The following is a 15,627-nucleotide window of genomic DNA, read 5'->3' on the forward strand; positions in this document are numbered from 1 at the left end:
CATATTCCATTCAGCATGAGGTAACATAACATCTTTCGGGATATTTTTATACATGAAACGGTCCATTATTCCATCGTTTCGATGTATTGGACCTAGACCGTTAGCAGAAAAACACCCCCAGACCATTACATTGCCTCCACCATGCTTCACGGTCTTACGGCAGTAACGTAAATCGAGGCGTTTTCCGGCCGGTTGACGTACACTGCAAATGCCATCGCTCCCAATGATGTTGAACTTCAATTCATCACTGAACAGGACAGTTCGCCATTTCTGCACATTCCAGTCAATATGAGATGTAGCAAACAGAAGTCTTTTCTTCTGGTTTTTTAGTGAAATCAGCGGTTTCTTTGCAGGGCGTCGAGAAAACAATCCGGCTTCAACAGCACGTCGTTTGATTGTTCGGTCCGATACAGGCAGCTCTAATTGCTTTTGTATCTCGACTGATGATATCCAGGGATCCTTCTTGACGGATCTGACGATCATAGAATCCTCTCTAGAAGTGGTGGAACGCGGTCTTCCACCTTTGTTATCTGCTGCCAACTTCCCCGTAGAACGATATTTGGAACATAGTCTTGATACGGTCCATTTTTCACGCGATATTTATCACAAATACTTTTTTGTGACATTCCACTTACGTAATCGCCAATAATTTTTTTTGTTAGTTCCAATCCAAGACTGTCGGGAGCCATTTTTGCACTTGAAGTCATAAAAATAATAAAAATAAATAATCACGCTTCTCAAGGCTTACCGTGTTACATTTACCTTGTTATGATATAATAATGCTCTGTGGAACACAACGTCTTGGTTGGATGTGGACTGTATTGATGTAATGAAACACTTGTTGTATTATTTTTCTTGTATTGATGTTCTTCGATAAAACACTTTGATAAAACTCACTTCGATAAACTGTCTTGATAATACTGACTGATTGACTTCCATATACTGACTGAATTACATGTCGATTTACATGTCTCTTATATAGTGAAATGAACCTGTGTGAACCTGTTCTGGAAGATTCTAGATGCTTCTTTTTGATGCTTCTGGAAGCTTCTGGATGCGTCTGGATGCTTCTGAATGTTTCTGAATATTTCTGGATGCTACTGGATGCTTCTTCTGGAAACTTCTGGAAGCTTCTGCATGCTTCTGGAAACTGCTGGATACTTCCTTTAATTATTAAAAAACTTCCGTTACGTTGACACGGACCAGACTTAAGAAAATGAAACAAACCAAAAAAGTTGTACTTGTTTTGTCCGCTGCAAAATGGCACTTGTCAACAAAATTCTGCCTGTGTGCTGTCACCTGTCAGCTGATTGCTCATGCCATGGCATGCTATGACTTCAGACTCCTGAACTGTTTGCTGTAGTAGTATAGTTCGTTTCGTTTTTAAGACATGTAAAATTAGGAACACTTTTTAGCATTGTTCGATGTTGGTTGCAAATGTTTTATCCAATACTGTACATACGTGCCTATATATATATATATATATATATATATATATATATATATATATATATATATATATATATATATATATATATATATATATATATATATATATATATATATATATATAGATAGATAGATAGATAGATAGATAGATAGATAGATAGGGGAGAGCTTTAAAATCATACAATGGAAAGGTTATATAAAAAAAACATTTTCACTGTAATTTCCAGCTTTTTTCAGCGTGAAGAAAAAAAGTTATTCGTTTTTATCGGTTTTTAATAAGAAAAAGTTAAATTTCGCTCACTTTTACCGAACGAAAATTATTTTATTGTGCTTTGAATGTACATTTTAAAAGTTTTTTATTCATTTGAGTAACTTAATCCGCAAAAAATTCTCATGAAGTTCACACGCTTTTAGGTAAATTTATTTGTGTTTTGCAACTTACGTAGAAGAGGTTGCTTGTTACAAAATATATGGGGATGGTTGTCACAATTGCCTTGACTCCGTGCGCTGCAAACTAAACTGCAACCAAAAAGTTTAATCATACTACCTGAGAGTATTAGGCCTCTGCTTAAAGCAGGTCCAAGGTTAGCGTCAAAAAGAGGTAGGAAAAAGCGTTCATCTATGATTCTTACAAACTCACCTGTCAAAGCATGGCTTGCTAATTATAAAAAGTAGAAAACTAATCAAAAAAATATTAAAAAGAATCATAAATCATTTATGAATGGAAGTAAGAAAGAATTGATAAAGTCAAATTTTGCCAAAAAAAAACTTCTACAGTCTTAAATTCATCTATGAAATGAAGAGTATCTATGCATGCATTGTTGTGAATCACTTGCTAACAGCAGATCAAGATAACAGTAGATTCAATGTCAGACTTGCCAAAAATGGGCTCATGAAGAATGCACACCAGGCTTACACCAATTTAAGTGAATTGTGTTCTTCATCCAACAATTTATAAAAACACCATTTTTAGAAACACTTATATAGTCCTGAACTAAATGTGTTTATAGTGTTATATTTAAAAAAAAAAAATTTTTCGGAATATAGTATTTTCTTTTTTTCAGTATATAGCCTTTTTTTTTTTTTTTTTTTTTTCAGATTATTCAGATTTATTTGTATTATATAAACAAAATTTATTGATACTAGTCTTAAATATAATTAAAACATACCAGGAAATGTGACAACCAGCCCCATAGTATGTGACGACCAATCCCGTGGAGTGGGGTTGTCACATACTGTGTATGTGGGTTGGTTGTCACACGGAAAAGGTCTTTGATAAATGATTTTACAGCAAAAAATATTTCACTCAATGTCATAAAAGTATTGTAATAGTTACCGGAAATAGTTAAATTACTTTCTTGCAAAGTTTGGCATTGATTTGATGAAAAATAAAAGCTGAGCAGTCTAAAATGTAAAAAGTGTGACAACCAACCCCGCTCTCCCCTGTATATATATATTTAAATAAAAAACGGCACTATTTGATTCCGACCATATCGGAATCAGATATTGATTCAAAGTTGAACGGAATCAAATTTTAACTGACATCTTATGAATTAACCAAATTAACATCCATTTAACAATATTTACAGAATGCAACTACATTGATTTTTTAACAATTTACAGAAAATATTAGAGTTATAGCCTTAAACCTTATCTTAAAATTACAACTTTTTTTTCATTTTAAGTTACTCTGTGTAATGTAGACAAGCTTTTCTACACTGTTGTTGTAAGATTGGTTCGACTCCAAATGACAGCTTGGCCAGCTGCAGAAAATACTCTTTCTGAAAAAGCTGAAGCTGGTTACATTATCCTGACTATGAATGCCAGCTTTATATATCGTGGTGCTATGCTTTATATATCGTGGTGCTTCCGCCATTGTAAAGCATCGGTTTCTTTTCCTACCAATGGAGATGAAAGATATTTTGTCCAGTTCTGCTTGATTGTCAGAAGTGTTTTGGGATTTAGGTCTAGACCTAAGACTATCCTGAGTTAGAGTAGCCAGAGTTTGATAGGTTAATTTCGTCTTTAATAGGTGTTCTTTCCAAAACTAAGGGGCAATTACTTAAGCAGATGAGTCTAGATCATTCCTAGTTTAGATGCATTTTACGGTCATTTCATGAAAGTTAAATGAAATTTTGCAATAGTTACCGAATTTAACTGAGTTTAATCGAATTTAAATTTTCAGCAGAAGGTCCCATTGCATATTTGGTTGTTTGTACATTTCAGCAAAAGGTCCCATTGCACATTTGATTGGTTGCACATTTCAACATTTTAACATTACACATTTTACATTAAAACAGTGATTTGGTAAAATTATCGGAAAAAAAGTAAAACAGTAAACATTGTTTTATATTTAACAACAGTAAACATTGTTTTATATTTAACAACAGTAAACATTGTTTTATATTTAACAACAGTAAACATTGTTTTATATTTAACAATAGTAAACATTGTTTTATATTTAACAGCAGTAAACATTGTTTTATATTTAACATTGTTACATTTTGGAAAGTACTTTATTAAGTAATAATACTATCGACAAAATATTGACATAATATTAATTCGTGTGCGCAATAATTTTTACAAAGAAATAAATGTAAAAGACCCATATTTAAAAATAAATCTCTTTAATTTGAAGAAAAGTATGAAAAATGGAAGATACTGCTCTCGAACCTTAGTTATTGTATGCATTTTTGTCCCGGACTTTTTCTTACGATCTACTCTTTTTTAAGTTAACTTTCTAAACAGGATGACTTTACTCATGACGTCTAACAAATATTAGTTTGACTTTAACATTGCATGATGGGTTGAAAGGAGGGAAAAACTCATTACATATTTTTGCTCAAAATTTTTATTATCTTTTGTTTGTAGAAAGAAAATAAAAAGAAAAAGAAACCAGCAACACTACAGATGAAATCATTTTAATGGTGCATTATATTTGACTAATTTTTTATTTTTATAATACATGAAAAGTTTATATATGACATTTTTTATGACTTTCTTTTAGGTTTGTATTATAGACGTGTAAATATATATTCATTAGTTTTATTTGAAGTTTTATTTCTTTTTATAACATTGTATTATTTATTTATATATACACGGTAATTGGTTATTCGTGTGGTGTGCTCATTTATTATAAACAATGAGCGACATTTTTAAAAGGTTTTCGCGCAAACGGCGTCCTGGTTATGAGGTTTTTATGGCACCCCTGGCTAATTCAAACCCATAAAAAAATACCAAAGTCGATTTCATTTTTAATTGTCAAAGTTTGTCAACCTAGAGTGAGATATTGTTGGTCTCAAATAGTTTTTTATCAACTTAAGCTTATAAAATTCCTCTCCTCACTAGCAAACGTTACTGCCAATATATACGCTACAGTTAATATAACGCTATAGTCGATATTATTCGTAATGCTATCCATTTAATTGGATATATATATTCTTGTAAGTTGCGATCTTCGATAAAATTTAAAATAAAAACAAGTGTAGCCACTTTCTAATCAGTGAAAGGATTACAGACCTTTTTTCAACATTTTTGTGTAGATCCATTTTTATTGTAGCGATCGATTAGCGAAATTGGTATGCAAAAATGTCTAACCAAACAACCAATATAACCATAAAACTGAAAAATTTTCTGAGTTTCTATAACCAGAGTAATAGTAACTTGTTTCTCCGCGAAGCCGCCTTGTTCGTCAAGGTTTGTGTTTCGGAGTTGAGAGAGGGTTATAACCACGAGTACCCTCCTCATCTGTAGTGGCCTTCTCTGCCTTGGGGAGGTGAATTACAACAACAACAAATTAAAACGTCATTAAAATTAAAATGGCATTAAGTTAATAACAGACTACTTTAACAATACTTATTCTTGCTTCCCATTGTATATCACTGAGCTCTTTTGAACAAAAGCTGAAAACAATGCGAATTATCTCTGAAGTACCCCCAAACAATGTGACTGATTTTATATATATTATATATATATATTTTATTTATATATATATATATATTATATATATATATATATATATATATATATATATATATATATATATATATATATATATATACAAATGTTTGTATAACAGTTGTTTTGAAAAACATATTTAAACGTTTTGTGTATGTGATCTTTGTGTAGTTGTGTAGTTGATCTTTTTAAGATCAACTAAAAACCTCGCCCTTTTTTATTTCTTAAATCATTTTATTTGTGTAATTTTAACTTACAGAATTATTGTGTTTTTAATTAATTTTTATTGGAAACTGTATTTTATATAACTTTGATTAAAAAAAAAACAAATAATTAATGTTTTAATCTTCCTTACAAATGACTTTTTTTGCTATGAAGGAAAATTTTAATTTTATCCACAACTTTTTAAACTCTTTACTTTAAAAACTACTATTTCTAGATTTTTTATTATTAGTAAGAATATAATATCTTCCAAATCTTGAAGGTTAACTGCAAGAGCAGGTCCAACTTTGTTTAAAATTCAATTTTGCACCTTGCCTAAAAGAGAAAGGGCATCACTTTTCAACTTAATGTAAGCAAGTGGATTATTGAATGCTGCAAAAATTTTCCACTTTTGTTATTCGTGTGGTATTTTACCAAGATCTTTTCCAAATTCCCAGTTTCCGTTTTAAATCGGAATTGATTAAAAAATGCGTTTAAAATCGGAATTGATTAAAAAATGCAGGCATTGCTTCTACTAAAAAACTATAAAAATAAGTGAGCTCAAATAATTATTATATCAATCAACCCCTCCTCCTTCCTTTTTTTTTAAATAATATTTTAAAAAAAAAGCAGAAGTAAGTAATTCTAAAGAATTCTTTTTATAAGAGTTTGAGCATATTTCACAAATGTGTGAAAATTTACAGTAGTTAAGACATTTACGACTTGAGGTTATAAATTGAGGTTTTATCAATTTGATCATTCATTTCTTTAAGCTTTAAGTTATTTTCTCCCAATTTATCATTGCTCTGTTCTTTTAAGTATATTGAGCACTCTATTTGTAGAATACATTTTAAAATTGTTAATATATATATATATATATATATATATATATATATATATATATATATATATATATATATATATATATATATATATATGTTCTGTTCATTTATTTCACAATAAATTATGAAAATTTACAATCATAAATTATAAACTTACATAAATAAGGTTAGGTGTCACTCGTATTGTTAAAAACTAGTCAATAGAGTGACATCTAACACAAAAAACATAGTAAATAAAAAATAAAGTTTAAAAAAAAAAAAAATAAACAACGAAATCAAAAATCATAGAAAAAAACAAAAGTATAAGGCACTAATAAAAAATGATAATAATAATAATAATAAAAATAGTAATAAAAATTGTAATGATAATAATATGAGCCTAATATCAAGACTGCACTCTTTTTGTTGTTATGAACTAATTGGCCAAGCCTTTTTTTTTAATTCTTTACCAATGTTGTTATTGTTGTTGGTGACTTGAAAGCTTATCACATAGAATGGCTTGGTTCTAGTGTCAGTGACTCTGCAGGTGTTAAGGCCCACAACTTTTGCTTTTCTTAATCTGTAACACAAATAGTTAACTTTTCAACTCGCTTTCCAGACAATCCAAATCATTTAACTTCTCTACTCAATTTATATATTGTTTATGATCCTTGTCAGTGCTCAGTTTCTCCACATTCATCCTTAGGTGCTTCTGATCACGATTTGATCTCTCTAAAACTATTATCTCATTCTTCTTCATCATCAGAGTCCCCTTATAATAGTAACTCTTACAACTATCTTAAAGCTTACTGGGATTCTCTACGTAATTTTCTTTGTGATTTCCCTTCGGTAGAAATCTTTCGTCTTCTTGCTGACAAATGTGCTTCTTATATAACTTCTTGGATTCAGGCTTCTGAAAATCTGGCTGGAAATTTTTTATTCTTTCTCGACGGTTTCAAGTCAAGCCTCACTTTTCTCCATGGTTTTCTTCTCATTGTGCTGCTGCAACTTCTAATCGTAACCATTACTTCCATATCTATCGCCGAAACAATTCTCCAAAAAACTGACAACTGTTTACTATTGCTATAAACATTTGTAAAAACGTCTGTCGCCAAAGCTCAGGTCACAAAATCTTGTATTTCATCTCAAAAATTAGGCGCCAGAGACTTCTGTAAAATCTTTAACTCTAATAAGGTCTCTAATAGTCTCTCTAATAAGGGCAAATTTACTATTCCTCTAATCTTGCATGACTTAGATTTTGTTACCTCATCTAATTACAATGCTGAATTGTTTCATAAAAACTTTTCTTTAATCTCATCTTTTGATTCCACTAAGTAGCCTCCTCATCTGTAGTGGCCTTCTCAGCCTTGAGGAGGTGATAACAAAAAAAAAAAAAAAAAATCACATCGTACCTAATATAGCCGACAAACAAGTTGATCCATTGCTTGATATTTGTATCAATTCAGCTTCTGTATCTAAAGTGATTTCCTGCTTAGTGATTTACAGCTTGTGGTCCGGATAACATACCTGTCATAGTCTTGCAGAGGTGTTCTCCGAAGCTGTCGTCTATACTTTCAAAAGTATTTAACAAATGTTTATCAGAGTCTTATTATCCAGCCTGCTGGAAAGTGGCATGTGTTATCCCTATTTTCAAAAATTCTGGATCTGAATCGTCTAACTACTGTCCCATTAGTCTTCATCCTACCATAAGCAAGGTTTTTAAAAAACATAAAAAACACTTATTCTCTCACCTTGAACCTAATAACTTAATTTCTTATAATCAATATGGGTTTCAACCTTTTCGTTTTACTGCTGATTTGTTAACGATAATAACTGATAGGTTTTATCGTGCATTAGATAGGTATGGAGAGGTTAGGGCTATCTTTCTTGATATTTCTAATTCCTTTGATAAAGTTCGGGCATCTGAGCTTGAACGGGGTCTCACTTCGGTAATGTACTCGATGAGTCATCTACCCTCCATCTTCTATGATTAACTCTTACTTCCAATTTTTCTTGAAAACCATATAATTAATCCACTGCAAAACTAGTATCTGCTAAGGCTGCATCTTTTTATCGTGCTCGTCACTTTCTCAGGATTCTATTCTTTAATATCTCTATAAATCTCTTATCCACCCATATATGGCATACTTTTGCCATATCTGGAGTGGATCCAGAAGCGATGCCCTTTCTCTTTTAGGTAAGGTGCAACCATTGTTACATCGTGTAATGCTGTTTCTCTTCTCGTTTCTATAAATACTATAATGAGCGCTGCTCTAAAGATCTGGCGTTTTTTGTGTCATCTACTAAAATTCATTCTCTTCATTCAATTAAGTCTCATCCTTTTACTGTGACTCTTCTTAAGTGCTCTAAAAACTCTTGTTGGCCTAGTTTTTTCCTCGAATATCTGTTCTTTGGAATTTGCTCCCTTTATCTTCCTGAGTTATATAGTTTTCAATCTTTTAGGTTATCTGTTAATCGTTAACTTGCTTTATAAACTTACCTTTTCTCTTCCAATAACTTCCGTAACAGTGGTTTTCAGTAAGAGTGGTTGCTTGCAGCCTTTTTGGAAGTGAAGTTGTTTAAAAAAAAAACTTTTAAGTTTTAGCACTTTCAATTAAACTTTTGAAAAAAAAATTAAAAGTTAAGAAGTAGATAAATAAAAGTTCAAAGGAGTTAAAATGTGAGACGTATTTGAAAAAAAAAAAAACTTTTATTAGTGGAATAGTTTCCTAATAAATTTGGTCAGAAACAAAAAGATTACGTCATATACGTCATTATTACGCTCATTAACTATTACCTTAAAAACTAATTTCATTTAAAATTTATTTGAACGTTTTTAGGTAAATTAAATGTTTTTATTTTAAAATTGCCTTAACTAAATACGATGTTTTTGAAATATCATAAAGAATGAGTTTTAATTGAATATACAAATATGTTTGGTAATACAAAAACAAAGTTTGACCAAGACAGATTTGATTGGTAAGTTTAACCAAAACCAGGGGCGTGCAGAGCATGAGTCACCCGAGCAAATTGCTCGGGGCCCCGGACCCTATGGGGGCCCCCAACAGCGGCAATAACATTCCAGGTTTTTTTTTCCTTCTCTTTTTCCCCATCAAGAGCTTTAACTTACATAAAAAATAAAAATAGCTCATTAAGTTTAATGAAAATTGCCTCAAAAATGAGCTTGAGATCTAATAATTTTTTTAAAAATAAATTTAGCGTTGCGTAATTTATAGAAGATCCCTGCGGAAGAGCTTTTGTTTAAATCTTATCTACATGCTTATCTTGAATTTAGCGGGAAAAGTTATAATGTGTTTATATCTTATTTTAAAAATGGCGTATTTGGATTAGTTTTTTTACAGGCGATTCGCTTGATTGTACAATTTAAATTATAGATTAATAAAAATAAATTTAATTTTTTCATTTTTGTGATTAATTATATATATAAATTTTGTATTAATTATTTAATCGTGTATATATATATATATATATATATATATATATATATATATATATATATATATATATATATATATATATATATATATATATATATATATACAAACATATGTGTATATATACATTTATATATATACATATGTATATTATGTATATATATACATATGTTTGTATATACAAATATATGTTCTTATATATATATATATATATATATATATATGTATATATGTATATATATCTATTAGACGAAAGTATTTAAAAAAATAAAAATGAAACGCACGTATCCATCTGGTGCATCAAAGTTAAAAATCAGTAAAGTAAAAAAAGCGGCTCTACAAAAAGGAAGGCAAACATTATTTGATGTTGGAATAACAACAACTCCTAAAACATCAGATGCCCTTTACATTAGCTTAACGAAGCAAAAATATGACGGTAGTATCCAATCTTCTGTTTCTGGTAATAGTGCTGGCAGTATAGAGAAATTAGCCACTTTTGAAGACTGTCAAAATTAGTGGTAGTGATAATACTTCTACAAGGACCACTAGCAGTGATGGACCAGCATTGTTGCAGCCATTTGACATTGGTGAATTTGAAACAGAAAATTTCTCCCCTTCTCAGCTGGAAAAGTTTGTCATGGCTGGTCACATTCCTTTCCCCCTGGATATGCCAAAAGATAATGGAAATCACATATTTTCAATGTCAGTTTTGAAAAGCAGAATGCCGAATGGGGAATCCTTCTCGCGGGATTGGCTTGTATTTAGCCCAGCAAAGACAGCATTGTTTTGTTTTCCATGCCGATTATTTTTACCTACAAATCAACTTCCACACATGACTTCATCCCTTGCAATGATTGGAGGATGGGGATATGAAAAGAAGTGGAAGAATCTCATCAGTCGAATTCCTGAACATGAGCATTCGAAAATCCATAAACAATGCTACATTCAGTGGCGTGAATTGGAAGCTCGAATGAAAACTGATCAGTCAATTGAACATTTGATGAATCGCCGAATTCTTAATGAAGCTGACACCTGGAGAAAAATCTTGGAACGAATCTTGGATGTGATTCTGTTTCTTGGTGAACGTGGATTGGCTATTCGTGGAAAATCTGACCTAATTGGAGATTCTCATAATGGAAATTTCTTAGGATTGCTGGAACTGATTTCGCATTATGACCCAATTCTTAAGGAACATGTGATAAAAGTTAAAAAATCACAGGACAAGGGTCAACGTCTTCAGGCGCATTACTTGTCAAATCGTTCTTAAAATGAATTCATTGGCCTTTGTGCAGCTGAGGTTCGCAGGCAAATTATAGAAGAGTGCAAGTCTGCAAAGTATTTTTCAATTATGGTTGATGCCACTCCTGATGTGAGCCATACTGAACAAAGTTCGTTTGTCATTCGATATGTACATGAAAAAGAACCTGGAAAATTTTTAATTGAAGAGCGGTTTTTGATTTTTGCAGATTGTGCTAAGAAGACTGGATCTGATATTGCGGAATTAATTCTGGAAACTTTGGAAACATTAAAAATTTGTTTTGAAGACTGCCGTGGCCAAGGCTATGACAATGGAGTCAACATGTCAGGAAAATATAAGGGTGTTCAAGCAATCCTACAAAAGAAGAACCCATTGTCTGTATTCTCACCCTGTGGTTGTCATTCATTGAATTTGTGTGGACAGAATGCTGCCTCAAGCTGTACAGATGCTGAGACTTTCTTTGGAACAGTTTAAACCGTATATACGATCTTTTCTGCTAGTCCGCAACGCTGGGAAATATTGCAAAAGAGACTTCACGGTGTGTCTTTGCATGGACAATCAGGAACACGATGGACTGAGAGACTTGACAGCATTCGCTTTTTCTATAATTACTTGAGCCAAATCATTGAATCTTTGAAAGAAGTTAAGAGCTTGAATCTCACGCTTAAAGCAAAAACTGAGATTAGAGGTGCCCTAAAATATATGAGCTCCTTCAAATGTGTTCTCATGTCTGGAATTTGGCTGAAAGTTCTCACATTGATTGACCGCTGCAACCAGGTCATTCAGGCAAAAAAAGCAACTATTGATATTGAGGTGGAAAATATTGAAGCATTGATTAGTCAACTCAAATCTGTTCGGGAGGAATGGCCTACAATTTTAGAAGAAGCCAAGTTAGTTGCAGATGTTGCAAAAATCAGTTCTGAATTTCCAATCCACAGAAAAGTGAAACGCAAAAGTTTTTTTGGGGAGCAAATTAAAGGTGATGAACAAATTACGGAATTAACAGAAGCAGAATCAGGAGAGGAGGCAACATTTCGGAGAACGGTTTTTTATCACATTTTTGATTCTGTAATTGGTGGACTTACTGCACGTTTCACAGCAATTCAAGAAATCACTTCTATATTCTCTTTTTTGTGGAAGTATCAAAAACTGTCTGAAGCAGAAATCAAGAGTGCTTGCTCACATTTTTCGCAAAAATGTTCTTGTGATGTGACCGAAAATGAACTGACTGAAGAATTGCTTCACATAAAACAAATTCATACTGCAAATTTTGGAAAGGAACCTCTTGCCCCATTTGACTTATTAAACAAAATTTCTGAAATGAAGCTTGGAGAACTCTTTAGAAATATAGTAATTGCATTGCGTATTTTTGCTTCAATTCCAGTGACAGTGGCTTCAAGTGAGCGTTCATTCAGTAAATTGAAGCTCATCAAGAATTTTTTGCGCTCAACTATGGGACAAGAACGAACAAGTGACCTCGCCATTTTGAGTATCGAGTGTCTATTAGCAAAAAATATTGATTTCCATGATGTGATTGAAAAGTTTGCTAAACAAAAAACAAGAAAAATAATATTGTAAGAAACAACAGCTGGACTATTTAATTATACTTATATTCCAGTAACATAATAAAAAGATTTAGGCAGGCCTTTTTTTTTTTTGGAGTAAAGGGGGTGGGCCCCTAAACTGAAGGATGCTCGGGGCCCCCAAATCCTGTGCACGGCCCTGACCAAAACAGATTTGATTGGTGAGTTTGGCCCAAACAGATTTGATTGGTGAGTTTGATCAAAACAGATTTGATTGATGAGTTAAGATAAGCAGATTTATTATATGCAGATTACAATAAAAACTTAAAACAACTAATTTTTTCTTGTAACCTCGATATTATAAACCTTTATAAAACAACAAAAACTACAACTAGACTAGAAAAAGTGCATACAACTAGACTAGAAAATGTTGTTTAAATTAATTAAAAGTAATGAATATAAATTAAAAATAGTTACAGTATAATTACAAAATAATTAAAAATGAATTGAAACTAGTTACACCAAATATCATAAGCTGTTGTAAATATAGTTATCTAAAAAATAAAATGCAGTAATCAAAAAATCAACATCTCCAAAAATTTCAGATAATGATGATAATAACAGTAATTATAATGCTGACAGTGTTGATCAGCAAAAGTGAGAAGTAAAAACTGCACTTCAATTAGTAAAATAGAATAATTTAAGTTCTCTGAATAACCAAAAGCAAACTAATAATATAGTTTTCTGAATCAGTAAAGCAATCAATTATCAGACCGGGGTATTAACAGTTGTGGAAATATTTTTTTCATTAATTGCTTCGTAACTTAGTGATGAGTAAAATCTTAAACACCAAAAAAAAGTTATAAACTTGCAAAAGCACACTCTACACGTTAACACGCAAGTTAATTAGTAGATTAACCTTCACAAAAAAAGCCAGTGAACTTTCGCTGGAAATCTAAAGCATTACTGAAAATTCAAATATAACTGAAAATTGAAATATATTTATATAAAATGTAATTCAGTTTTTTCTATATTTCAATTTTTGACAAAAATCTATTTTTGTAAAAACTTAAAAAATTACAAATAATATTATTTTTAAATTTGAACTATATCTTTAATGTATAAGATCAGACAACGATTTAGCTAGAGAAGTCTCTTGCATTATTTTAATTCCAATAAATTGTTTAGACTGGAATTTCATAATCTAGCTAGCATTCATACATAGGGCCATGTAAAACCATCACAAATAGCGATCACTTTTTCTGATTCAAATCTAACGTAGATCCAACAAAACACATTTTTAGTATTTAACAATGATATCAATGCAAAGATTAACATATAACGTGCTTAGCGATGATATCAATGAAAAGATTAATACTGACGCAACTAAATTCAGTTTGCGTAGTTACATTGGTCTAATGTATGTAAAAAAAATTGCAAAACTTTATTGTTTTTAAGATGTAAACTCAACGTTGAGCCAATGCATATAATACTGATTCAATGTATTTAGATCAACGTTGATCCAATGTATACAATCCGACGTTGCAAATGCAAAATAATAACTTAAATTAATTCCTTCCTTCTTCAATATATTAAATGGATAGATGTTCATATAATTTATACCTACGTTGTCGCTTTTTAGCCATATTTAAATTTTACTCAGTAAATTGCACGTTCTAATATCCAGCGAAATGTCTGTCCGCCAATCTCTATGCTATCTAAGTCGGCTGCTTTTGACTTACTCTTATTTACTTCTGTCCTTCCACAAACTCACCTCCTTTTTGACCAGTTAAAATATATATATGTATATATATAGATATAAGTATATATATATATATATATATATATACATATATATATATATATATATATATATATATATATATATATATATATATATATATATATATATATATATATATATATATATATATATATATACATGTATATATACATATGTATATGTATATATATATATATATATATTTAAACAACTTTAAAAAGTATTCTACACAATAGAGTGCTCAATGTTCTTAAAAGAACAGAGCAGTTATATATTAGTAGAAAATCATTTAACAAAAATTTTTTCCATTTATCACTGCGTTTCATCAACAAAGATTCATCAGAAATGAATGATCAAATTAATAAAACTTCAATTTATACCAAAAATTAAATTACAAAAAGTTGCAAATGTCTTAACTACTGTAAATTTTCACATATTTGTGGAATTTGCTGACACTATTATAAAAAGAATTCTTTAGAAATGATTACTTATGCTATTTTTTTGAATGTTTTTTTTAAAAAGGGTAGTTAATGTAAATATTATTTAAACTTATTTATTTTTTTAGTTTTTTAGAAGAAACTTATTTTCGTGCCTACATTTAGAAATTAGTTCCGATCTTTTGTTTAATAAGCATTCTTGATTTGCATGTGTAATTATTTCAAATTTTTCTTGTAGGCATAGTATGCATTTTTTGGAAATATTATTATATGCAGGCGCTGTTTTAAGAATAGTCCAATTCAGTATAAAATCGTCAATATTTTTTTCTTTTAATTCCGATATATATTTTGACAACACGGTGTCTTTTGAATACTTTTTATTCTTGAAAGATTGCTTATGATTGGCAAAACGTTTTTTCCATTCACCCTCTGTTATGCCAATATACTGTTTATCAGGTACATTCTTAGAGGAAACAACACATATATATACCACATTTTTTGATAAACAACTTCCACTCATTGGACAATTGATTTTTTGTTTACAATTACAATTTTCTGTAGTTTTTTCATTTAGGATTTCTATTTTGTTTAATAAAGCCTTATTGTGACCTTTTATAATTCTTTCCATATTTTTTGTGCAACTGTAGCTAACTTTAATTGTATTTCGATTAAAAATTTTATGTAATTTATTAGATCGCGGGAAATACTTATCGACCAATTTTAAAAACACTTTTCCTATGTTA

The 15,627-nt window shown here is 30.6% G+C and overlaps 2 protein-coding genes across 2 annotated transcripts; both read left to right on the forward strand.

The window, feature by feature from the left end:
• The first annotated feature begins 10,520 nt into the window (after positions 1–10,520).
• Positions 10,521–11,150, forward strand: LOC136083386 (zinc finger MYM-type protein 5-like). The gene has a single exon (XM_065802781.1). The coding sequence runs from the start codon at positions 10,521–10,523 to the stop codon at positions 11,148–11,150; it is 630 nt and encodes a 209-aa protein (XP_065658853.1).
• A 693-nt stretch (positions 11,151–11,843) lies between these two features.
• Positions 11,844–12,719, forward strand: LOC136083387 (zinc finger MYM-type protein 1-like). The gene has a single exon (XM_065802782.1). The coding sequence runs from the start codon at positions 11,844–11,846 to the stop codon at positions 12,717–12,719; it is 876 nt and encodes a 291-aa protein (XP_065658854.1).
• Positions 12,720–15,627: the final 2,908 nt, after the last annotated feature.

The sequence above is a fragment of the Hydra vulgaris genome, chromosome 08 (genome assembly GCF_038396675.1).
Source record: "Hydra vulgaris chromosome 08, alternate assembly HydraT2T_AEP".
NCBI classification, from domain to species: Eukaryota; Metazoa; Cnidaria; class Hydrozoa; order Anthoathecata; family Hydridae; genus Hydra; species Hydra vulgaris.